The 26,946-nt window shown below is 37.7% G+C and overlaps 1 protein-coding gene across 6 annotated transcripts in view; it reads right to left on the reverse strand.

The window, feature by feature from the left end:
• Nucleotides 228-26,946, reverse strand: part of PLEKHA1 (pleckstrin homology domain containing A1) — a 56,068-nt gene continuing 29,349 nt past the window's right edge. For 3 of the 6 annotated variants that reach the window (XM_018041422.1, XM_018041421.1, XM_005698565.3), the window contains exons 4-12: nucleotides 26,686-26,731; nucleotides 18,717-18,814; nucleotides 12,763-12,888; nucleotides 11,435-11,578; nucleotides 9,801-9,869; nucleotides 7,765-7,829; nucleotides 7,097-7,160; nucleotides 5,303-5,392; nucleotides 228-2,718 (exon numbers count right to left, since the gene is read on the reverse strand). In XM_018041422.1, coding sequence (XP_017896911.1) covers nucleotides 2,404-2,718; nucleotides 5,303-5,392; nucleotides 7,097-7,160; nucleotides 7,765-7,829; nucleotides 9,801-9,869; nucleotides 11,435-11,578; nucleotides 12,763-12,888; nucleotides 18,717-18,814; nucleotides 26,686-26,731 — 1,017 coding nt within the window. In that variant the 3' untranslated portion in view covers nucleotides 228-2,403. Of the gene's footprint in view, nucleotides 2,795-3,999; nucleotides 4,071-5,302; nucleotides 5,393-7,096; nucleotides 7,161-7,764; nucleotides 7,830-9,800; nucleotides 9,870-11,434; nucleotides 11,579-12,762; nucleotides 12,889-18,716; nucleotides 18,815-26,685; nucleotides 26,732-26,946 lie in introns of all 6 variants that reach the window. The other 3 variants (XM_018041423.1, XM_018041424.1, XM_018041425.1) reach the window with 3 other exon arrangements.

Consider the following 26,946-nt stretch of genomic DNA (forward strand, 5'->3'; position numbering starts at 1 on the left):
AAGCAAGCAATACAAGTGCAGCCCGGATGATTCAAATGATGCTTTGAACCCAACATAGCTAATATTGCCTTTGAGAATATGTTTTCTAATTAAGCAAAAATAAGCTCATTTTCCCCAAAACACTCATCTTTCCTTGCACAATTTCTTATCAAGTAATGCCTTTCCAAGGCTACCAACTAATTAGCCTATTCTTAAACATGTAAATTCACATCAATTAACCAAACATATTTTGTATTTGTTTTATTTCATTGTTTACACAAGAACTGAATCAGTCCTGAGAAATAAGTTAGAATTAATTCTGAGTTTATTTTGAAGCATTACAGTGTTTAACCAGTTTGCCGTATAAAGATACCAGACATAAAAGTAAACATCGGGAAGCACACATACATTCCCATTCTGAGAGAAGACATGTTACACATACAGAAAAAAATGCAGCAAATATTAAGGTATTCAAAGTAATTCTTTGACAATTCAGATGTGACATATTTACAAGAAAAGTATATGTTTTAAAATAATTAAATAATTTTCATAGAATTATAAAAGTATTGAGATAAATATTAGAAGACCCTGACAATCACAAGAACATTTTCCTATGCTACTGAATGCAAGGGTAGTTCTATAAAAAGTCCCAAAATAGAGCTAACATTTTGCCACTATGAAATATATCAAATTACCAATACCAAAATATTAAAATGAACATGCAGTGTGGAAGCTGTACCAAAGAAAACAGCATTAGGCTCCTGAATATCGTCAACTGTCTGCACAAGACTTCTTCGGTGTGCCCATGAGAAAAGAGCTTTCTAAAAGAGCCAATGAAATGGATGCATCTGCAGAGAAAATAACAACTTAAAACCTTTCCATTCTACCATTTTCAAATGTAGCTGCAAAAAAAGAAGAAAAATCTAAATATAAGTTTCAAAAATAATAGCTTATGAATAAAAATGTTGAGTGGTGCATTCTTTATGCATTTGGATTTTTAAACTGATGCTATGATAATTCTAGTGTAACAGATAGTAACCTCTGGACCCCACTCTGATTTAAGAAATCCACTCCCACTTTCTCACTCTCAAACAAAAAGTCATCTGAGAAAATGAAAAGGAGAAACAGCGACATGTATGAATTCGAAACAAAACAGTACTGTAATATGGCAAAATATCATAAAAAATAGCAGCATATGAAATTCAAGACTATTTTCTTAAAGCGAATGTTTAAGACTGAACCGTAGAAACAGTACTTGGTCAAACTGGTCTATTATTCAACACCTGAAACTAATGATATTTGTTAGAGAGGAGCTTATATTTTTGACATCCCCATGATTAAATGTATACTCAAATTTGTGCTTAAAACATGTATTGCACAGAGAGTAGAATAACAACATTCTGGTATCTCTAACACAAAATGGTATGCTACTTAGCACATTAACTTATGCTACTAAAAATTAATTGTATCCCAACTGTTTAAAACCAATCACATAGGACTTTTGAGCACATTAATCTCAAAACATTCCTAAACAAGATGAACACTTGACTACAGGTTACTAGTGACAAAAAGCAGAGGCTACAACCACATGACTAAGGGCAGTATCTTTACATATAAATGAGGTCTTCCACTGATTCAAATATAGAAGAACTATTTACAAAATTTTGACAAGAAAATCAGACCTCCAAGAAATTTCATACCAAATAATTTTCACTGAATAAAAACCAATGACTGTGCTGTACATCTTGACTAAGATTTTACAAACAAATGTCCAAGATATACCTGTCTGAATTCTAATTCTCCCCTTTTCTCCAACAGTACAACCCACAATCCTCACTAACAGTTCAATAATACCCCCTCTATGCAAAATGCACTACTCACCTTGAGATCCAGAGCATCAAAAATGGTTATCGTTTCAAAACTGTCCACACTGTAGTATAAATTTTACAGCACCACAGACGTCATGAGTTTAGACATCTTTGTCTAGCAATATTTCAATCGATAATATTAACCAGTAAGAATGTGTAGAACTGAACATTTAATAGGAAGTCACAGTAGCATTTTTAAAACAACCAAAGTAATTAATAAGCATTTTTTCATGTTTTAAATTGTGAAGCGGTTAAATTGTCAAATTCACTAGGAAAAAGTGTCTCACACACACACACACACACACTTTTATCATCCCAATGAGAACAAAGCTTCAGACAGTTGATACTAACAGGGCTTTTTTCTTTCTTTTAAAGAAATTACATTTCGTTTGGCCACTTGCTAGCTTCCTGGCTTACCAGCTTATAAAGAGGATGGCGATGAGGCAGGATACTCTACACATTAAAACCCACTTCCCCTTTATCATCTTTGGCGAGAAGCCTTGTGAAAAGGACACTGAGGGCTGATGAGGCGGGTCAGGCTCCACGAGCTTCCACCTCACACGTCACTGACTGGAAGGCTTGCGTCATCCAAGTCCACGGGGTCACAATCTTGTTCCTGAGGGCCATTTTTACTTCGAGGTCTTAGCAGAGCTTGTTCGGTCACTTTGGAAGCTGGTTCTCTTGGAGAGACAGTCTGGACCTTGAAGTTCCCTGGCTTGACCTTGGCAAGAGATTCGTAAAATCCTCGCTTCTCCATGGGAAAGCTTGAGACCAGAGAGTTGCTGCGAGAGGCTGTGGAATGTGGGGCGGCTGCTGCGGCACTGCCAGAGAGGAGAGCGTGTTTGGGCTCGGAAGGACTGTTGGCATGCTCCTGCAAAGAGGAGTGGTGGTCAGACACAGGCAATCAATAACGACAGGGTTAGTAACTCAGTGTGAGACTTTATTCTCTGAAAAACAAACAGAACAAGACACACACAGAGCAGAAGCATGAGCCGTGCAGCATACGTGTGCAAGTTCTTCCCCAAAGCAGTGCATTTTTAGGGGTGAGTCTAGAGCGATGACAGCCAACAATCATTTCCACTGAGAAACCAGTTCTGTCACCAAAGTCAAATCTGGCAGCTTTGACACTTGAAAGGCTTAGTCAGCCTAGACTGGAATGCAGTGTACCAACTGCAACTGAACTGTGTTTAACAGGGGGCCTACCAGCTTTACCATTTTTACTTAAGAGTTTATTCTCAATAAACAGTAGGAATTATCCCATATGTTTTAGGAAGATTAAACAATGAAAATGTAGAATATAAAAATAAAAGGCAATTACTTTTTTAATAAGCAGAATTAAACATTTTTCAAACCTATTATTTTGTCTGGTAGCCTCATAAACTTAGTTTTTGCTTCCCTGAATTTCACCTGCAACCAATAATATCACAGTCCTTTTGCTTATTTAACTGCATTTATTTATTTTTGCATATGGCATACATTCACATGGCTTGACATTTTAAAGAGAGCAAAGGGCACATACTTAAGCATTTATTAAAACTGTCATAAGATAATTTCAGTTGTGAATATTCAATACTCTTCTGACTAAATTAAATCTGAAGTTAACCTTACATATGACTATACCAAATGCAATGCCATATAGTTCCTAATTTTTTGTGTTCATTTGTGACATTGGTGGCTTTGAAAAAAAAGTGCTACAAACAAACCACTGAAACACTACAGATTCCCATTGGATGGCTAAATTTCACCTAAGAGCTAATATGCAAACTATAGTAATATAGAGTTTATCCAATGCGTATGCACCTGTGAGTTTGTACATATTACCACAAAGGTGCATTTCAAGTGGTGTAGCATAAAAAAGTTCCCAAATACATGAAATACAGAAATCGAAATTCTTGTGGCAACTCAGGAAATTAAGCTTTAGAAAATAGGACTTTTTAAATTAGTAAAGTTCTATTTTTTTTTTTTCATTTTTTTAAATAGACATATCCAACCTGATGACTATAATGAAATTGTTTGCGTTAGTGTTGACAAAGTCAGTTACGATAACTGCAGAAGGCAGTTTGGTTAACTCAACTTTCTAGAATCAGCTGTGAGTAGTGAGTAAGTCCGGGCCCTCTAGTAAGAAGGCATGTGTGCGTGAGAGCCCACATACGTGCTGCATTCCCCAGTTCTTGACGTATACCTCTGTATACAAGGGTTCGACAGCCTTCTGGCCTGCCGCATCTGGAACACAGTGCAAAGCTAAGATTAGAGTTAACCTATCCTGGGGAGGGGAGGAAAAGAGACAGTTCTGCTGACAGTTAAGACAGAGAGTCCACTTTGCCCCCACCACAAAGCACAAAACACAAACACCCTTCTCCAGCTTTTCCTCTTCCCAACAGATATTGTTTTTGCAGAGAGTCTCATACTTGCCTGCTGAAAGGTCACATAAAACACAGGTGGTTACAAAATTAACACCTCTAAAAATAATTTTTGAGCTATTCCAAAAAGGATATAAGAAGAACTTTAAAAGTGAAAAAAGATGGGCTTTTTTGTATTTACTGACCTAGAGTCATTTCTAACAAGAAAAGATTAAAAGACAGCATTACTGCAATACTAGCACTCCAGGAAAATACTAGAAGTGCAGAACATCAGCATCGACAATGAGCCCTGGTAATAAAGGCTATCATGCTATGTATCAGTGTTAGACTGCCTTCTGTAGACAAATATATTGCATTTGAAGATGCTCGCAAGTTTTTCATTCCTTAGTAGATTTGTATTTTCAGATCAGAGATCAGTGACCAAAGCATCCTAAAGCTAAATCTTATTCTTATGATGTACATGGTAAATTAAAAAGTAAAAACATATTCCTTACTGAGAATGTTTAGCTGGTTTAATCTACTATCCTGCCACAAAGATAATTAACATAGTGAAAAGCAGCCTTTTAAATTAACCAAGTGAAAAATGAGCATGAAATGGAAAGAGAACATTATATTTAAGGTTCAAGCTGCTCAGCTGTCTTATGGCACTATTAAGGCAAAAAACCTACACTGAAATTACAAGAAGTTAAAAAGGAAACTGAGAAAACTTCACAAAATTGTGTAATGCTACAACTAAAGGTGCTTTAAATGATTAGGTCAAATACCACACTAAGAGTTGGCGAAATTATACCAAATCTGGACCTAACAAGTAAGAACTCCTAAAACAAAACAAGGAAATGTTCATTCTTCAGTTGCCCTGCTTGTGCATTTAAGACAATACAATGCACAGAAAAGTTATGTATACATAACACTATAGGAAGCATTAAATTAGAAATGCATTATTTTTTTTTTTTCAAGTCCAATCGGTATGAAAGTCAACATGCAGATAAATCTCAAAACAGAAACAAACCAAAAGGATTAGGGGGAGAGGAAGAAAAAGAACTTGACAGGATCGGGGATCCAAGGGAATATCACCCCAGAGAACAGGAAACATACAGAAGACGCTGATCTGCCGGGTCCCCGCTGAGCTACAATGGCACCTGAGACGGCTTTAATCCAACTGTGCATCTCTTCAGGGCTATCAGCCTAAGGGGAAGGAAGGATTCATTCAAGTTTTCCTCAAAATCAGCTCTTTTGTCTATAAATCCAATGTGTTCATCTTGGTAATTAACAGTGTCAACAACACGATCAGCCTAAGGCAATGGTTTCTAAGAAATTTTAGAAATCGCTTTTTTGAACCAGGTTTTGCCAGGTAAATTATAACACACAGAAGTAAGTTGGGTGCTTTTTTTTTTTAATATAAATTTATTTTAATTGGAAGTTGGGCACTTAATGTTCTAAGATGAGACACGTCAAAAAGTGTCAACATGAACAGTTTTGGAGAGAATACAAGAAGAGGAGGAAGTCAAAGACCTTCTCATTTTGCTCTCCAATCGTTATACTTGCCTGAATTTTCAAGATGGATATTTATGGAATTGTGCAATAAAAAAATAAACCACTGTGACATCATTTTATGTTATTTTTCTAAAAACAATTTCTAATTGTACCCTAAAATCCTAAAAGCAGTGTTGGCAGGCATATGCCAAAGCAGGCTCTTCCTTGATAGGACTGTGGCTTCCAATGTGCATTAGAAAAACCTTCCAATGACTTCAATTAAACAAGGCCCTCAGAGGGGTGGCGAGGTAGGGCCCCTTCTAGATTAAGTTTAAAAATTTTAAAGACACAAGTAATATTTTTGAACCAATGATAATAACAAAGAGTTTTTAAAAGGGAAAACCTTAAAGCAGGCAGAGGTAGAGTATACTTTCGTTCACTACAAACAAGAGCACCAGTCTAGAAATCAATTCGGTAAAAGGCAGGTTTAAAAAAGCTCATGCTCTAATAGTGATTCCTGATCTACAAACTGATCAGAAGTAAGACATCCAGACAAATTTATTCACAATATGTTCACTAACATGTTATACCACAGTAAATGTACAAAAACTATGTTAATGAACGATCAGTAACAGTACAGAAATAGTTTAATTGTAAAACACTCATATAAAAGAACATAGTTCTAAAAGGCTTTCAGAGAATTCTTAATGACGTGGGAAAAAGTGACCATAATATAGTAAATACGTAGGATATAACACTATATTGTATATGACCCCACTTGGTATAAAAAGATATAGCCTAATAAAAACAAACAAACAAAAGAACAGCTGCCTGAATGTAGAATTCTATGTTTTATAAAGCACCTTTCTCTTCATGTATCTGTATTTTTCTACGTTTTCTGCAAAAAGCATATGTAATAACTTTTAAAAACAAAACTAAATGTTCTTATAAAAAAACTTTTAAGTAAATTAATGTGTTAAATAAAAAGCATATTTTAAACTTAAACATAGGATACCTATCCACCATTAGTGAAGTAAGATCTACTATTTACTTTTATTATGTATATTTGAGTCCCCCTTTTTAGAAAATTACCAGAAAGTGATATAATTGAAATTCCAAAATATGTGCAAAAATAATCCAAATTGAAAATACAGACTTAGCATCTAAATAGCACATTTCCCTTCCTCCATATAAAACTTAATTCAATTCAATTAATTTATAGCAAAGAATATCACTTTGCTGAACATATGATCTACCAATAACCTTAGATACAGCATCATCTTTATTAAGTTGGCAATTACATTTGTCATATTTTTCCTTACTTCTATGACCAACATGTTTAGTTATGTTTATTTCACCTCTAAAATGATTCATTCCTTGTTAGGAGGATCTGTAATCTCAAAAGAAGTACCTTACCTGCACATAGAAAGTTCGAGACGATGTTACAATTTCAAAGAGGTTGTCTCTCATCATTATGTCACTGTTAACAAAACAAATTTTCCAATTGTACTCAAGCAGCAATTGTTTGATAGCTTTCTTTTCATTTATTTACCCAGTACCAAATACGTGTCAATAAACATTAAAGGTAAAATATTAATTTAATTGAAAAATGCCAAATTATCATTTTTCAATTTATTTTTGCATTGAATTCTACGTATTTTATACAGTTACATGTATTTTTAGAAGGTGCAAAAACAACTTTAAAATCCAAAGTTTTCAACTGTGAAGAAAGAGTTTGCTCAAAGAAACAGTGGTACAGTTAACATATTTTCTTATTAAAGCTCTATTCTGCAGCAACCTTGAAATACTAAAATTAATAATACATCTGTCAAGTATGACAGAAGTTGTTCATATTAAATTCCGTCCTTTCCATTAATAAGCTTAAGAATTGTTCCCTAATTTGCAGTTTTCAAACAAACAAACAAAAAAATCTCAACATTTAATCTGAAGGCTTTGAAAGTTTTAGCAAAACTCACTGGCAGTAATAAAGAAAAGTATCATCTGAAAGTACATCAATTAAACTGAGGAACTATATACTGTGTGCTAATAGTTGTGTTAGGCACCAAGTCTGAGGTGGTGCTTACCTTTGCTTACATTCTTGGACTTTATGAACCTCCTTAAGTGGTATTACGCGGAGAGGTTCCTTTTCCTATTGGAAAAAAAGCAAATAGACAGACATACATTTTAAAAATCTTTCCAATCATTAGCTGTCTTATTTGGAGATCTATTGTGAAAATCATGCTTCCTTCCTGATGCACATCTAAGACATAAATCTACCTACTTGAACCATCTAGCATTAGAAGGGCAAAAATATTATAACCTTATATCCACTGTGGTTTGAAACAAGGAAACTGACATATAACCCATGTTCACATTACTGATGTCCTAAATGATAATGTAAGCTTATTTTAAAATTTAAAAAAAGGGAAAAAAAAAAAAAAAAAGCCAATAACCATCCATCTTTTCCTCGATGAACCGCTATGGACCCAGTGAGTACTTCCTCAGAGTACTTCTTTTTTTCATATAGAAGGGACCAGAGTAGTAAATAGCCAGCTTCTGAGTTAAATTTATCATTTTAAAAAACACAGTTTATTAAACACGTACTAAGTGGCAGGACTTTAAATGTGCTGGGTTTTAAATGTGTCACTTTCTACAATCCTAGAATACATGCACTATTATTCACCTGAGCAAACAGGATTATATATACTAATTACCTCAACTAAGGCTACAAAACCAGATACAAGATTCAAGTATGACATAACTAGTTCCCAGTTGGCATAGTATTCACAGTATTAAACATTTCATGAAATACTATACTGTATTTCACTGAAAATGACATACCACTGAGTTTAAGACATACCATTATTTTATGCAGCACTAAGAAAATAATCAAACTAAGCACAAGTACAGCTTCTGAGACACCAAGGCTGGTACTTTTTGAACCAAGTAGCTACTGCTTCCAGCTAAGACTCTTAGATTTTGAAGTCTAAAAAAGGGTCCCAAGCTAAAATGGCTATTCCTGTTATGCTATGCCATTTTTCAGTTCATTCAAAAATAATTGTTGATTATTTTCTAAGTACCAGGCGCTGTGATGATAAAAGGTTCCAAAAGAGAATCTTTGCCTTCAAGAAGCTTGTGCAGTTAACTGATAAAGACAAATATGTACACAGTAACAAACCACAGTGGGACGTGCTATGCCCGAGGTGGGCATCGGGTACCACATGTGTAAAGGAAAGGCATACAAGTTGTTCAGAGGAAGAGACACCTGAGATGAACCTTAAAACATGCCCTTCCTATTCTCCAGTGCTCTGTTGTCCACGAGGAGTCACTAGCTCTGCCTAACTATTTGAATTAAAAGAACACTAAATATGGCCAGTTTTAACTTTAAAATTAAATACAGTCAGGATCCTCAGTCACAGTGGCCGTATTTCCAGCTGTATTTTACAGCCACAGGTGCCACTAGCTCTGGCCAAGGCAGATGGCAGAACATCTCTATCAGTGCAAAGTCCACCTGGACAGTGCTGCTCCATGCCGTCATCAAGGCATATGGTTCTTCTGTCAAATGTCCGTCAGAGAAGAGGTAGAACTGCGTTCAATTTATCCAACAATCTACTGCAGAACACAGATCACCTGACAAGAGTATTTTAAATAAGGATGCTACTCAAACAAGTGAAAGAGAGAACTTTAATCTTTGATTCTACCTTCAGATGGGACAAAAACATCTTATGTGAAGAAACAAAAGAGTCAATCTGAAATAGGAAGAGAAAATGTCAAGGGAGGGCAGGGAAGAGAAGGCAGAAATACAGAGGGTCAAATGTGAACTTTCTCCCATTTCCTACACGGCCCCTTTACAGGAAATGTATAGACTGAGGGGTTCCGAAGTTTTTAATTCTTTCAGAGTAGAATGCCTTTGAAGGTACTCTCTTTTTACCTAAGATGTATTGAACGAAAATACCGTTAACCAAAAGCATCACAACAAAATACACTGAACTGCATATATCTCCAAAAAAAAGAATTTAATTATTTTAAAAATAGAAAACAGGACAAGAAATTATATAATTACCACAGTGTAACACTTCTAAAACCTCTTTAAAGCAACATTTATGATAAAGCAACATACCAGTTCAGATTTGAAGTAGCCTATTGTGTTTTCATCCAACTGAAAATATCTTCTCTTCCAGTTTTTCATCTACCAGAGATGAACACAGACATGAGACTTCTGATTCTAAGATGTCAAATGTTAATAACCACTTAATTCTTCTGATATGAACCCACAATCAGAAATGTCAAGCACCGGAAAACCTCACCACCCTCCCTTAGAAGAAGAGATACAGGAAATTTCATCTCTTTTGCTACTCAGGCCTTGAACTTCTAATTCAACTTTGGTGCTTGGCTTTTAGCTCTTATTATATGATTTTATAATATAGTCTTACATTTTTGATGCTCTGAAAGTTAAAAAAAAAGAAAGCACTCCCCTACCCCCTCCACCCCCAACAAAGTAAAGCCTGTCAAGAGTTCAACAGCAAGCACAGGAAATGTTATTAAACTATATCAAGCTTCTTCATCTATAAAATGCATGAATCCTCAACAGGTACTTTATAATACTAACTAGTAAAGTAACATGTTTAAGAAAGTGAACCTACTCTGTATAAACATTTTTTGTCAATGAAATATAGTTTTTGTGAAAGCACTTCAGATTTTCTAAGGGTCAATATTTTGGATTTAAGAGTACAACAGAAAGGAATGTCTCCTTAAGAGGCCTAATTAACACAATGTCTCCTTAAGAGGCCTAATTAACACACAGCCTGATGAGAATTCTGATTTGATCTACAGACATGCAAGAATGAAAAACCTTCAGCTTTCACCTTCATTTCCTGTAGCCTAAAGAGGGTCAAACAATTAGGAGTGAAAGAACTTGCCTTGGTTGGCCTGAGCTCATCAGATTTGCCAGAAGTTATTATAGAAGATCAAGCAGAACTGCCAGTAGATATTTAAGTAATATATATTTTTTTAATTTTAAACTTTATTTGAGAACTTTGAAGTTTATTTTCTCATGAAAATCTATAGATTTAGTTCATATTTTAGAAGGGTACTTTGGAACTGAAACAATACTGGCAAATGTGCTTGCTCTTTCCACAGTTTCTTATCACCGATCTGTTATCTGGGCCAACCAGTAACAGCTCTTACTAATGACAAGGTGCTATGCTGTGAGCTCTCTCATCTACTTCTTTCAAAAAACCTTCTGGATGGTAGGCTTTATAATACGATTTTCTACATACACACACACCAAAAAATACAAAAACAAAAACTGAGAGCCTGAAATGTTAACTCAGTAACCCAAGGTCTCAGCATTTTCAACTTGGGTCAGCCCAACCCTGTACCAAGTAAGTGATCCACACCCCACCCTCCTTGCCCTCCTTTTCTGCCATCTCCCTACTACAGTTCCCTTTCCCTGACCCACTCCCAAGGGGGTAAAAAAATCAACAGAAACCCTTCCTGGAATAAATTTAAATTGTTAGGAAAGCTCACTTAAAATTGCAGGTTAGTTGTAATGGGCATTAACTTACCTAGCCGCCTACAGACCAAGAAAATAATAGCACTGAGTTTTGAACACAGAATAACCCCTATGGCCCTCTCCTGACTCCTGGTCAGCAAGCTGGTCTTTCACAAAACAAAGCAAACCATGTGTATGTTGACAGTTTGCTAAGGCATACTCATTTTTCATTATTTCACATACTGTGTTAAACTACTCACCACTGCTCCTTGTTTTACACAATATCCAGCTTTGATAACTGCACTATCTGAAGGTGGTTTAGGAGTGAAGTAAGGAAGATGGCTTTGTGACCGCTTCAAATTATTTCTGTCAATAGTTTCACCACATTCATTTACTTCTTCTTTCTAGAATGAAGCAAAATAAAGTCTTTTTCTTGCTTGTTTAGCTTAAAAGCATACTTGCAGTTCATGCTGTTATCCCAGCAATCTTAAAATCCATTAGTCAGGAAAACAGATCTTCAAGTATTTTCTAATTAATTTGAGATACTTAATCATAACCTTTAACAACATTGATTAAAACCAATTTCTCTCTCTCTTTTTCTGCAAAAGTCTTGCCACCAGCACTTTTTTTTTTTTGTAGGGGATGCTGCGGTTTAACTTTCTAATTTGAAATAATTATAAATATTCACAGGAAGTTTTAAAAACATAATGTACAGGAGGTCTTGTGTGCCCTTCAACCAGTTTCTCCAAACAGGGAAAACTACTCTATGGCACATTATCAAAACAGACACTGAAACATGTCACAGACCTTGCCCACATCTCCCCTGTTTCACACGCACTCACCTGTCTCTGCGCATGTATCATTCTAGGCACTTTTATTACCAGATCTGTGTTTCCGCCACCACCACAGCACAGAAGTGTTCACCACCACAAGGCTCCCTCAGGCTGCCTCTTTAGAGCCTCCATCCCCAACTGCTTGGCCCCCACTAATCTGTTTTCCATCCTTATTGTTCTGATATTTAGAGGATTTAATACAAATGGAATCATACAGTAGGTGGGCTTTTGAGATTGGCATTTGCCACTCTGTATTATTCTCCTGGGAATTCATTCAGGTTGGTCCTTGTACCAATTGTTCGACCCGTCTCACTGAGAGCAGTAATGTCACGGTTTGGACGTCCCATTGGCTAAATTACCCATAAAGGGCACTTGGGTCACTACCACGTTTGGGTGATTAGGAATAAGACTACCACATAGTCATGATAAACGATGTGAAATAATTTTTGGTGACTTAGAAAATGTTTCAGACCTAAGGGAAAAAAAAAAAGCAGTTTACAAAGTATTTCCATTTCTAGGGGGCAAAAGGGCCTAGAAGAAAGGCTCAGAAGAAAACATGTAAAGTGTTAAATGCTGTTTACCTATGCTTTCCAGATTTTTTACAATAAAAACATACTTCTGAAATAAGTATAAAAGTTTTATGTTTTAATTACTGCATTTATTCAATAAAGATGTACCATTTGACTTTTGATAACAATACAAAAATCAATATGCAGTAGCTAAACCATCACACAATAGAAGAACTGATTTCTTACCTGAGTTGGGGTAATGATGGGCACACCACCAACAATGTCAGTTCTGTAAGAGACCTGCTTCTTTCCACATTCGCCTTGGCGACTTGGGTTATCAGGATGAGGCTGTGAGTCTAACGGCTTTGGGACCTAAAACAGTTAACTTCATGAATCATTTTGCAAAGAGCATTACCTGAGATCCTCTTTTATCACAGAATTTCCAACCAATCATAAGTCTGTATACAACTGGTATATGTAAAAATCATATATATATATAACCCTTTAAGTTTTCATACTGATTTTTCTTTTACAGTATTTATGACACAGCCATCATTTACCATGTGCTTACTTGGGCAGGTACTATTTCATATATTTTCCCTTTTAATCCTCCTGTCAATCCTGTGCATAGGAGGAGCATCACCACAGCAGTAAGAAAACAGGCTCAAGAGGCATCAGGGAATGTAAATCCAGATCCTGGCTGGTCCACGCTCTAGCTCAGCTTGTATAACTCTCTTTCTCATTTAACCACTGTAACGACATCCCCACTTTATCAGAGCACTCGAGAATGGATCACAGCTCTGTGCTGTTAACTCTCCCGTCCCTCCACTCCTGCCCAAGACTGTGCAACATCCCGAGGACAGGGGATCCGTCTCTTTAGATGTTCCCCTAATGGCTTTCTCCCCAGGCCTTAGGCCAACCCTCCACTCTCTCATCCATAATTAAACTATAATACCAGTCATGGGCAGGAACAAAAGAATGAAGGAAATAAGAAGGACAGGGGAGAGAAATGAACTCTGGAGGGGAAAGTTTCCTGAATTCTTCTAAGAGATTTTATCTAAGAGGTTGCACGTTTTGGAGAGCTTTTTAAAGACACTATGACTACAGACAGAATTTTACTTGCCAAGATCTGCAAAAATACTTAAGAGAGAAAGGGCTATATGAAGTTCACTATACCCAGAAACACTATACCCAGATCTGCTAAGGAAGTCCCAGTGTTTTCTAGTGAAGAGCATCATCTGCTTCAATTATTCTGACAGAGAAAATGTGGCCATGTTAGCCATAAGAACAGAAAAATGTACTAGAAGAATTTGAAACCAGAGAGAGAATTAGCTCTCCAACATTTGTATTAGCTGCAATGTGCTGCTTAAAGGTGACCCATACGAAAAGTGGCTACTCCCTATTTTAAGAAGTTGAGGGTTTAGTCATATGTGAGAATTTCCTAAGAAAATACCTTTAATATCTCCCTAAAAATATACTAAAATTTACATTGTTTTTTTTCATTTTTCTTCTAGAAATGATAGTATATTAAAAAACCCTTGCCTATACCATTAAACCCACTGTTTCTCATTTATCCTTATAACAGAATGCTAAGTACAGCAGCATAAGTCCAATGTTATAGTTCAACAACTGACTTAGAATTGCATTTTACAATCAAAATTATCTAAATTGCTAACATTTCTAAGGGAAGAAAAATATAAGCAAAATACTCATGAATATAGTAACTCCCTTAAAAATGCTGAATGAAAAGCTAGCTCTCAAGGCAGTCATTAAAATAAACACATTTTCAGAACCAAAAAAAACCAGTCAGGCAACTTGTAATAAGAATCAGAAAAGTGACCTCACTAGACAGATGGGAAATGTCAGACACTGAACATTCTTGGTTTCACTGCTGACTGCTTATCCCCTCTTCCCTGCTTCCCATCCCTGATTGTTGTGATGGTTTTTCTGCGAGAGATTTGCATGTATTTTTGGCAAGCATCTGCACATGATCCTAATGATAGGAAATTCTAACAGCAGAAAAAGAAAAGGTAAAAATGACTAGAGAAGAGATGAACAAAATGGCAAGCCTGAAGACTGAAACCTAAAACATTCAAGAACAAACTCCTGGATGTTAGGACTTTTCTGAGGGCTCTACCTGCAGGCTGAAAAACACAAGTATAAAGTCTTACACTTTGGATTACATATATACACCATCTTGGTAAGAAAGAAGTCCTGTATTCAGGTTATCCTATCTACTCCCAGCTGCCAATTAAAATGGAAAAAAAAAAAAAAAACTGTGGAAGTTTAGCCATAAGTTCAAAATACCTATTTTTAGATTAAAATCAAATACTGATTTTTTTAATCAAAACCTACAAATGGGAAAAGACACTATTTTTAAAAATAGTAGGTTTCTATATAAGAATATGCCATATGCATCTTGGATATTCCTTAATAATCAAACAGGGGACCAGCCCCACCATATTTATAGTTATCAATATAAATAGTTGAAAGTGTACTTTGAAAGTTGACTTTCCAAATTCTAGTCATCAATACTTCCTTCAAGGCTGGTTCCTCTCAGTTCAGTTCAGTTGCTCAGTCGTGTCCAACTCTTTGCAACCCCACGGACTGCAGCACACCAGGCCTCCCTGTCCATTACCAACTCCCAGAGTTTACTCAAATTCATGTCCATTGAGTTGGTGATGCCATCCAACTATCTCATCCTCTGTCATCCCCTTCTCCTCCTGCCTTCAATCTTTCCCAGCATCAGGGTTTTCTTCCAATGAGTCAGTTCTTTGCATCAGGTGGCCAAAGTACTGGAGTTTCAGCTTCAACATCAGTCCTTCCTATAAATATTCAGGACTGATTTCCTTTAGGATGGACTGGTTGGATCCCTTGCAGTTTAAGGGACTCTCAAGAGTCTTCTCCAACACCACAGTTCAAAAGCATCATTTCTTTGGTACTCAGCTTTCTTTATAGTCCAACTCTCACATCCATACATGAACCACTGGAAAAATCATAGCCTTGACTAGATGGACCATCGTTGGCAAACTAATGTCTCTGCTTTTTAACATGCTGTCTAGGTTGGTCATAACTTTGCTTTCAAGGAGCAAGCGTCTTTTATTTCATGGCTGCAGTCACCATCTGCAGTGATTTTGGAGCCCCCCAAAAGAAAGTCTGACACTGTTTCCCCATCTATTTCCCATGAAGTGATGGGATCGAATGCCATGATCTTAGATTTCTGAATGTTGAGTTTTAAGCCAACTTTTTCACTCGCCTCTTTCACGTTCATCAAGAGGCTCTTTAGCTCTTCTTCACTTTCTGCCATAACGTGGTGTTATCTGCATATCTGAGGTTATTGATATTTCTCCCAGCAATCTTCATTCCAGCTTGTGTTTCCTCCAGCCCAGCGTTTCTTTTGATATACTCTGCATATAAGTTAAATAAGCAGGGTGACAACATATAGCCTTGATGGACTCCTTTTCCTATTTGGAACCAGTCTGTTGTTCCATGTCCAGTTCTAACTGTTGCTTCCTGACCTGCATATAGATTTCTCAGGAGGCAGGTCAGGTGGTCTGGTATTCCCATCTCTTTAAGAATTTTCCAAAAAAAAAAAAAAGAATTTTCCAGTTTGTTGTGATCCACACAGTCAAAGGCTTTGGCATAGTCAATAAAGCAGATGTTTTTCTGGAACTCTCTTGCTTCTTGGTTTCTCTACTATTGCTCTTTCTCTCTTTTTTGTAAGTAAGGGTAAAATTGTTTTAATGACAGCCACCAACACACAGTCACACAGAATTCATCAGTGAGGAAAGCCATGAACTATGATGCTAGAGGATGGTCCATTAAAATGGCATGGTACCATAATTAATAAGAAGACAAATAATCACCATTCCCTTACCCACTGTCCTCTAATCACTTCTATTCTGAAACCATATACTTCCAAAACCTAATTTTGAATTTCCAAAACTTTCAAGTTTATATATTACATTGTACTCAGCAGACTACTAAATTACACAGTTTACCAAAGGTCACTTGGAGTGATTCCACAGAAAGGTAAACTACACATATATTAAAATAGAAACTTGAAATTTACAAAGAAATCTACATGTAAATTACCAGCAACTTCCATAGGGAAGTACACCAGGTTAAAGCTTCTGCACTTAAATGCATATGGAATTAACACTGGTAAGATTTTTTTTTTAAAGAACAGTGAAATAAAATGTTTCTTATTAAAGCATGGGAAATTCTTTCATTGCTATCCTATGAGTTAATGTGTACCTATATAAAACCAATTTTTACTAAGTGATACCGATTCTATACTCAATTTAACATAGTTATAACCACTTTGTTGATAAGCACAGATCTCTATATCTTAAATTTATATTTTTTAAATGTGAATTATAAAAACACATATACAATAGATTCATCTTTAAACTATAAAACTTTCAACAACAGCTGCAAAACCACAAAAGCTATTTAAGAATCCACATACTTTGACACATTACCCATTCGAGTAAGCTTAAAGTGTCACTTGTATAAGACAGTTTCAGACAATTAATAAATTAGATAGCAATTCAAAAGACCTCCCAAATGGTAAAAAGTCTGAGACCATTCAATTCACTACTTTTTCTTAAAGCACTAAGAAACTAATGCTGCTGCTCATTGCAAATTGTAAAAAAAAAAAAAAAAAAAAAAAAAGAATTACTTCAGTGAAATTAGTACATATTGTCTTTACAAAAAATTTCCCAAATAGGGAATATTTGCAAAGAGTCAAAAACAATCAGTTAAAGCCTTTTAAGAAAATGAACTTCTGCATCAGTTTTTTTAAAATTGCTTTCCTGAAACTGCACAAACCTAAAATAACTTCTGCTTCATGCACAGATCAGATGCCGTGCGTGGGTGTTTTCTGTCATGTGGTAACAAGCTGTTCTGGTGCAAGACCCAAAAAAATTGACCTAACTCTGAGAACAGCTTTAGTTATATTAACTCTTTATTGTGTTATGAGATAAATATGGCTTATTCATTTAAATAGAAACAAACATACGCTGAGTGTCAGAGCATATGTTTTTAAAGAGTAAGTCATATTGGGTCAGTAAATAATCTCATTTTAGTAAAAACACCCTTCCATTTACATAGCCTCACCCAGGACCTCCTTCCCTATCCTTCCCATATGGGCCTGCAGTGTGCGCCTCTCCACCAGTGTGTAAGAGGGGAAAGGGAAGGAGAGGCTTCATCAGGGAACAGTTCCCGTCACTTGCTCCGCAGCAGCAGTACTAAACTCTCCCAGAAATCTGTGTTCTGCTTCAGGGGTCAGAGAAGAAGGATGGAGGCTCATTCTTTCAGGAAGCAGTGAGGCACTGAGCTTCAGAGTTAGGCTGCAGAGTCAAGCAGATGGTGTGGCTCACAGCTCCACAACTTAACAGCTATCAAACCTATAAATGTCACTCGATCCTTCTAAGCCTTACTTTTTCAGGTGCTTTAGGTAAAACCTTCAGTGCAAGGCCTGGCACACTAGACAAACAATACATATTAATGTTGATCAGAAAACCAAGAAGAGAAGCCTGAGTTGGAAGCAGGAAACTGCAGCACAAGAAAATGAGTGCCCAGGAACTGGAGGGGAAAAACAGTGTGGCAAAAAGTTTCAAGCCTGAGACAAATCCCCAAGGGCCACGTGGGCAGGACCCTCTGGCTATTACAGTTCTTCATTCTTCAGAGCAGCCCCCACCCCTGAAGTCTTTTCTAAGCCCTTCACTGTCTTGTCCTGCTCCTATCTTCAACTCCTACCTACCTACGACCAGTCCCAGTCATGGCTTAAGAGGCAGACAGAACGCCATTTCTATTCCCTGGGTAGGTGGCAAAAAGTCTTTTAATCTTCCCTGCGGGGAGCAGGGGGAAACATATCTGAAAGGTAGAACTCTACCTGCATTTTCCCTTAGAGACACTAGTGTAAACAGCAGTTAAAATCTACAGTAATACAGACCTTTATTAGGTACACAATGGGTTAAAAAGGCATCAATGGGCTGATTTTTAAGGGCCAATCGTTACCATGTATTAAAACAAGAAAAAGCATTCATATTATAACCTGTCTTTTAAATAAACTTTGAGGAACTCTGGGATAAACTGTTGGTAAGCTACGGACACTCAGTAGGTATACTGTAAAATCTGTTAAGATCACGTAAAGATAATAAATTTTTTTCACACAAAAAAATACATATACTTACTGTAATTTTAATAGCTTTGTTCAACACATTCACCCATTCTACTAGGTCCTGCTGATCATTGGCTTGTAGGAAATATTTCCTCATCCCTGCATTCATAACTGTTGAGAGAAAAAACAAACTACAACAGGTGAAATTGTGTACTTATTACCTAAACTTACGTCTGTGGCAGCTGAAAAACCTTGCCGGCTTCAATACTGTGACTCTTTAATTTGAAAGAATGTTAGACCATGTATGATATTGCTTTCATCACTATGTATGATAATACAGGGTATTATCAATAAGACTCTAATTTGTAGTGGTAACATTTCTCACTATATGTAAAAATAACACAATATAGTTAGCCAATCCTCTAATGATGGACATTTAGGCTATTTCTGATTTTTGAAACTATGTAAAATATCCCAATGAAACATCATATACGTATACTTCTCCACACTTTGGCTAGCATTTCTATAGATTTCTTACCATAGGCTTCAATAAGAAGAAAATTCACATTTAACATTTTTACAGATATTAGTAAACTGTCTTCCCCAAAGGTTGAATTCAACCAATACTGTATCCAAAGACCTAAATTATCTAATATTCCTCACTAGCACCTCTTTTGTTTTCAGCCCTGAGACGCTGTGACATTATTTCCTAGACTTCCTTGCCAGCCTGGGCATGTCCTGCTAATGGGTGGTACTGGGGGTACACAAGAGGTGGGAGGACAGTGGGAGAGGGGACTGCTCTTGCTGATGCCCCTCCAGTAGCAGCAACACACAACCACCCATGGCTCCAAGCTCTTCTGCTGCTCCCTACACCAGCCTTGAAGTCCCCTCAGGAAACCCTAAGTTCTGGTAATATCACCTCTTCCCTTTCCTCTCTCCAGCCCTGGTGATAGAAGCTTCTTCATACAGTTTTTAATCGCTGGGTTACTTCAGCATTCCCTTCGTGCACCTTCAGCTTCTCAACATCTGGTCAACCAATTCCCTGTAACAAATCCCCTGGGTTTGAAACGCTAAGTGTGGTGTGTTTTCCTGACTCTCTGTCCACCTAGTTGGTAAAAAATTACAGCCTGTCTAAATCTGAATCTTTGATTACTGAGACAAATTAGTTTTATATGTTTACTGGTTGTCTACATTTGTTTTGTAAGCTCTGTTTATTTTCTTTACCCATATTTCTCCTGAGTCGTTCATTTATTTTTTCTTGATTTATAAAAGCTTTTATTTATAAGAACTTTTCTCCTTGGAAGAAAGCTATGACCAACCTAAACAGCTTATTAAAAAGCAGAGACATTACTTTGCCAACAAAGGTCCATCTAGTCAAAGCTATGGTTTTTCCAGTAGTCATGTACGGATGTGAGACTTGGACTATAAAGAAAGGTGAGCGCCGAAGAATTGATGCTTTTGAACTGTGGTGTTGGAGAAGACTCTTGAGAGTCCCTTGGACTGCAAGGAGATCCAACCAGTCCATCCTAAAGGAGATCAGTCCTGAATATTCATTGGAAGGACTGATGCTGAAGGTGAAACTCCAACACTTTGGTCACCTGATGCGAAGAACTGACTCATTGGAAAAGACCCTGATGCTAGGAAAGACTGAAGATGGGAGGAGAAGGGGATGACAGAGGATAAGATGGTTGGATGGCATCAGCGACTCAAAGGACTTGAGTTTGAGTAAGCTCCGAGAGTTGGTGATGAACAGGGAGGCCTAGCGTGCTGCAGTCCATGGGGTCACAAAGAGTAGGACACGACTGAGTGACTGAATTGAACTTAAGAGCTTTTACGTTAACCCTTTCAGTTGTATTTCAAGTACTTTTCCCTATCATTAGTCTTGTCACTTAGTTCATGGTATTTTGATGAATCAGAAATAGTCTATCAATCTTTTTCTTTTCTTTAAAGACTCTAGCTTTCACGTGGCACATAGAAAATCTCCCTGACTCAAGATTAAAAAATAAACCTTTATTTTTCTAGCACTTATGCATTTTATGTTTATAATCTTAACACATTTAGAACTTTTTATGCAGTCTAATTTACATATACCCATTTAGTAACTACTACACTTCTATAAAGCAAAGCATTCCTGCATATAGTTGTCAACAAACTACTATAGTCAATGTTCAAATTAAAGCTTATTAATTATATATTACATGATTTTTTTTTAAAAAAAAACATTATTCTAAGAGCTCAGGCATCTGAACAACTACAGTGCTATAATTTTTTGTTTTTAATATACTTTTTTTAATGACTTAGTCTCCAACAAAATTTTTTTTTAACTTTTTATTTTTACTTTATTTTACTTTATAATACTGTATTGGTTTTGCCATACATTGACATGAATCCACCACGGGTGTACATGCGATCCCAAACATGTCCAACAAAATTTTAAATAGCATACTAAAACTCAGCTGAACGTGACTAAGGCAAGGGGGGGGAAACACTTACTTCTCAAATACACTAGATTATGAAACTAAGACTGAGAACAAGATACTAAACCAGAGCTTCCTTGAAATGATACGAGTCTTATCTTGTGAAGGGCTATAAAACAATTAGTCTGGACCTAAAGAAATTTAACACACTATAAATCTGTTCTTTTATATTCTACTAGTGACTGGAGAAATTATAAATGCCATAAATATAAATGAAGTGAGTAACTCACTAGGCTATTACATATGTCAATATACAGTTTTTGTTTTTAATTTCCAACACTCAGAAAAGCATAAGCTTTTCCAACTTAGGCTGAAGCTGCGTTCCCCTCATAATGGCTTTTTCCCCCTCAATGTTATTCTGGGCATCTGCCTAGAACATCTGAAGAGTTTAAAATTCTAAGCACTTGGTAATATACTATACATGCTATAAAGGAAGTGCTTAATACATATATTTTTTTGAATAAGTAACATTTATAGAAAGGTATCTTTTCAGGGAAAGAAGAGAGGTAAATATACCTCTAAAAAGACTCTCAGCACAATTTGCAGTCTAAATAAAAAATCATGTGCTTTAAGAATTATTTTCAGGGAAGGAAGAGGCATAGTGATTTGATAGGAGGGAAAATCTGAGCCTGGAGCTAACTAAACCTAACTAGCTCATGTACCTACTAGCAATCCCATCTTATACAATCTGTTTAGTCTCAGACTCTTGTTTTCCTCGTCTGTGAAATGGAGCAGAACCCATCCCTCCTTTGAGGGAGGAGGCGATGTGTGTAAAGCAGCCAACACAGGGCCTGGGAGAGAACAGAAGCTCCCTGTCACCATCTTCATCACCTCCATGATCGTCAGTATCAGCTGGAGATTTCCAAGTAAGGAAGCACTGTGCAAAATGTTAGAGCAAATTATAAAAAAATTTACTAGCAGTGATGGGGACAGGCAAAAGAAGGAAAAAAAACTTTTAATAAGAATAATGATAAAACTGTATGAAACCTGTTAAGTTTCCACGCTTTTAAAGCAAAGGTTTCATTGTGTATAATGAATGCAGAGCAGAGGCTTGCGCACTCACTAGCTTTTCACTTAGGTACTTCCCTTATTTCATTTCAATCTTTACCATCAGAGTGAATGTACCAAATGGATAAAACCTGAAGCACAAACATTAGCTTGATTCTAAATAAAAATCACCTCACAACCAAGGATCAACTGCTACGGTTCAAATACAGTAATGAATCAAACAGTTATGAGACACTGTATCATATTCCTTTGCCAATTTTCTTCTGTTTTCTCTGTTCCCTCTTTTCTTTCTCTGTCCATTCTTTCTCTATTAGCCACACATCAGTTTTCTGAAGGGAGCCTCTAATTTAATTTTCTTATTTCTCTCCTACTACCTGCTTCATTTTTAGCTTTCTTTGCCTTGTTCTTCTGAGTTTTTCATAGTCTCATGTTCTTTTCCCTATTTGACAGTTTTTTCTTCTCAAATGTCATGTAATTCTGGGCTGGCCATTCATACTTAAAAACAAGATACCAAAAAACTCTTTGGAAGTTCTCTTGAATATTATGTAGGGATTCTGATTGGTGGGCATCACTGTACAGCAAGCCCCTCTGGTGGAAATGCCAGCTGTCAGTCCCTATGGCTGTCTTCTCTGGGGTGTTCAGATTCTTGCCCCACTTCCACCTGGCTGCCTGAGGCTCTGGGCCTGGACACAGGAAAGAGCTGCATTTGGTGTGCAGACTTATCTAATCCTCCCGTTTTCCGTTTCATGCCTCATTCCCCCCTCTTCTCTGGGACTACTGTCCCCAGGCACATAGCCTGACTGATGCTATTTTGGGAGATACTACACATGCCATTCCTTGCTGGGATGGGGGAAGGGTGGCCGCCCGCCTGAGCCAGCTGGAGAAAGGGACCAGAGGCTGTTTCTACAGAGACATGCAAACAAAGTCCCTGTGCTGGGTCCCTCCTCTCTGACGCTTCCCTAGACAGCATCCAGCACCTAGTCTGTCCAGAGCTGGCATGGGGGCAGGATATGGAAATGGCTAGTTTCCAGGGGCCTCTTCTACTCTGCTAAGTTATTTCCTCCTCCTCCATCCACTTCCCATCTTTTTACACTGTGAATTACAGAAATCTGCTCGTTTCAGGGAATATGGTTTGAATGTTTCTTGTTCTCACTGTTTGGGGGCAATTTGAGAAGAAAAGAGGGAGGAATAGTCATTGGAAGGACTGATGCTGAATACTGAAGCTCCAATCCTTTGGCCACCTGATGCAAAGAGTTGACTCATTGGAAAGGACCCTGAGGCTGGGAAAGACTGAACGCAGGAGGAGAAGGAAGCAGCAGAGAATGAGGTGGTTAGAGAGCACCACCAACTCAATGGACATGAATCTGAGCAAACTCTGGGAAACCACGAAGGACAGGCGAGCCTGGCATGCTGCAGTCCATGGGGTAGTAGAGAGTTGGACACAACAGCAACTGAGCAAGAAGAACAAAAAGGGAGGAAAGTCTTTATGCTGCCATTTTTATGGAACTTGTTGGTCCATTTTAGAAGTTAGGGCTTCTTTCTGAAGGTAAACATTTCATGGATCCTTACTCCCTCTAATAGGGGCCTCCCAGGTGGTGCAGTGTTAAAAGAATCTGCCTGCCAATGCAGGAGACCCAGGAGATGGGGAAGGGTTGGGAAGATCCCCTAGAGAAGGAAATGGCAACCCACTCCAGTATTCTTGCCTAGAAAATCCCATGGACAGAGGAGTCTGGCAGGCTACAGTCTGTGGGGTTGCAGACTTAAGACACAACCGAGCAACACTCCCTCTAACAGAAGACTAATAAACTGCTGGCAGAGCAAGAGATAACCAATCTTAATCTCTAATTTCAATGAAAATCCCTCATGCTAAATACCGCGATAGCTGAATGTCAGATCTTTCCCTGTATACTGCTAGCCCTTCAAACTGTATGTTTGAGATTTTACATTAACGAATGTCAAGAGTGTGTGCATGATATACTCCAAAATACAACATTCTCTGTCATGTGACTTACCCCAGAAGCCTTTCATTCAACAAGGTTCTGAGGCATTTTCTAATTTAGCAACCAGAAATTATAAATTTGTAAAAAAATATGACTTTTTATAGCTTCTTAGTGGTGATAAAAGCATTACAGAAGATCCTCATACTATATATATCCTGCTTGTATCACACTTTCTTACTGGACATACACAATGCCATCCCTACCATACTGCCTACAGAAGAAACCTGCCCTTCCCAAGCAAAAAAAAAAAAACATATTTAACAAATATCTTCTACTTTAATGTAAATAGTCTCTTCTGAGGTCAGCTGGAAACTCCTACTAATTTTTGTCCCTTTCCTCACTAATGTCCACTAACACTGAGGGCATACAGATTCTCCCAGTTTTAACTATACCCACTATGACAACAGATTCTAACTTTCTCCATTCTTGATCTTCAAGCTCCATCCAGTTCCTAATTACTGTCACCAGAGTACTTCCCTTTGGATGTTTCTCCACCATTCAAACTCCATACTAGATATTTCCCCCTATACTAAATATTTCACCCTATCAAATCAGCTCTCCTAGATCCTCGATTTCTTTCCTTGAAGCAACCCTATCTGACATCTCTGTCTTCCCCTCGATTCCCACACGTCCAGTCACCAAGTCCTGGTGCTTTTCCTTCTAATGTTCTCCACTCCTCCTCTTTTCCCCCAATGCCATTATCCTAACTCAGGCTCATGTTAGGAACGGTAATTTAAAAACCACTTAACCCATCTCCTTGCATCAAACTCTATCAAGGCAAAAAAACTTCCTCCACCTTCTATCTTTTCTCTAGATGTTCTCTAATCTCTTACCTCTCATTTCCCAAAAAATGAGAAAAAATCACTTGTCAACATATTACACCCTAACTCCTGCCCTTTCACTTTTCAGTCTCTCACCACTCTCTCTACTTCAATCAGTGTTCAGATCCCCCCATACATCATGTTCTTCTCCCCTGCACCCCTCTGTCCAGGGGTCCTCCCACCTTTTCTCCCCAGCAATAAAGGATGATCATGTTAGTAGTGCGGCTCATGTAGTGTGGCTCCCATGACTCCCAAGATCCCCCAAAAAGGATCTGAAGCTCTTCTTCTGCGACTCTATTAAACAGATTGCCACCCTTTTATCTACTGCCTGTGATAAATGCAATAATTCCCTGGCCCTGTACCTGATTTGGGGCTCCAAAATCACTGCAGATGATGACTGCAGCCATGAAATGAAAAGATGCTTGCTCCTTGGAAGAAAAGTTATGACCAACCTAGACATATTTGGAGAAGGCAATGGCAACCCACTGCAGTACTCTTGCCTGGAAAATCCCACAGACGCAGGAGCCTGGTAGGCTGCAGTCCATGGGGTCGCTAAGAGTCGGACACAACTGAGCGACTTCACTTTCACTTTTCACTTTCATGCATCGGAAAAGGAAATGGCAACCCACTCCAGTGTTCTTGCCTGGAGAATCCCAGGGACGGGGGAGCCTGGTGGGCTGCCATCTATGGGGTCGCAGAGAGTCAGACACGACTGAAGCAACTTAGCAGCAGCAGCAGGGCAGACAGCATGTTAAAAAGCAGAGACATTACTTTGCCAATAAAGGTCCGTCTAGTCAAGGCTATGGTTTTTCCAGTAGTCATGTATGGATGTGAGAGTTGAACTATAAAGAAAGCTGAGCACTGAAGAATTGATGCTTTAGAACTGTGGTGTTGGAGAAGACTCTTGAGAGTCCCTTGGAATGCACCGAGATCCAACCAGACCATCCTAAAGGACTGATGGTGAAGCTGAAACTCCAATACTTTGACCACCTGATGCGAAGAACTGACTCACTGGAAAAGACCCTGATGCTGGGAAAGACTGAAGGTGGCAGGAGAAGGGGATGAAAGAGGGTAAGATGGTTGGATGGCATCACCGACTCAATGGACATGAGTTTGAGTAAACTCCAAGAGTTGGTGATGCACAGGGAGGCCTGGTATGCTGCAGTCCGTGGGGTCACAAAGAGTTGAACACGACTAAGTGACTGAACTGAAATGAACTGTACCTGTCTGTGAGATTGTGGCCTGGGAGATTAAGAGCGACAACTGCTTATTACTCTCACAGCCCCAGTGCCAAGCAAAGTGCATATATACTAGACCTTCGTTAAATGTTTACTGAGCACTTAATCAAATACCCTCAACTACCTTGCTCCCAAGCTATGAACTTCTCATTTCCCATAAGCTGTAAACTAAATCCTTTCCATTATTTAAGCACTGAACATCAAATAATAATAAAATTAATCTCTCTGGATGTGATCACTATAAATGCCTAGATAATAATTACACATGGGCAGAGTGGGAGGAGGTTGTGACTGGGATGGGACACAGGAAGAGGCTTCAGGGGTGGGGAAGCAGTTTTACTTCTTCACCAGACGGTAGTTTCAAGGCAATCTGACTTAGAATAATTCATTAACCCACAGGACTAAGTCGTGGGCCTTCTGCGACTGTTTTCTCTTGCACTATGATGTAATTATATTAGTCTAACTTAAATTACTAATATATAAAATACAGCTACTCACCAAAACAGAACTCAGCCTTTGGCCTTAGTTTAGTTGCATCGCTAACCTAACAAGAGAGAGAAATGAATCACTCACTTCTTCATATGCTATTATAATCAACCTTAAACACTGTGAACTTCCACATGTATAATTTCCCAGTACTCACACACATTTAGCACACAGATCTAAAGTTAAACTTCAAGGCAAATGAAAAAAGAACTATAAATCAAATTTAGAACATGGGTCCCAAAGGTAAGATGCACAAAAACAAATGATACTTCC

This window comes from Capra hircus, chromosome 26 (genome assembly GCF_001704415.2).
Source record: "Capra hircus breed San Clemente chromosome 26, ASM170441v1, whole genome shotgun sequence".
NCBI lineage: Eukaryota > Metazoa > Chordata > Mammalia > Artiodactyla > Bovidae > Capra > Capra hircus.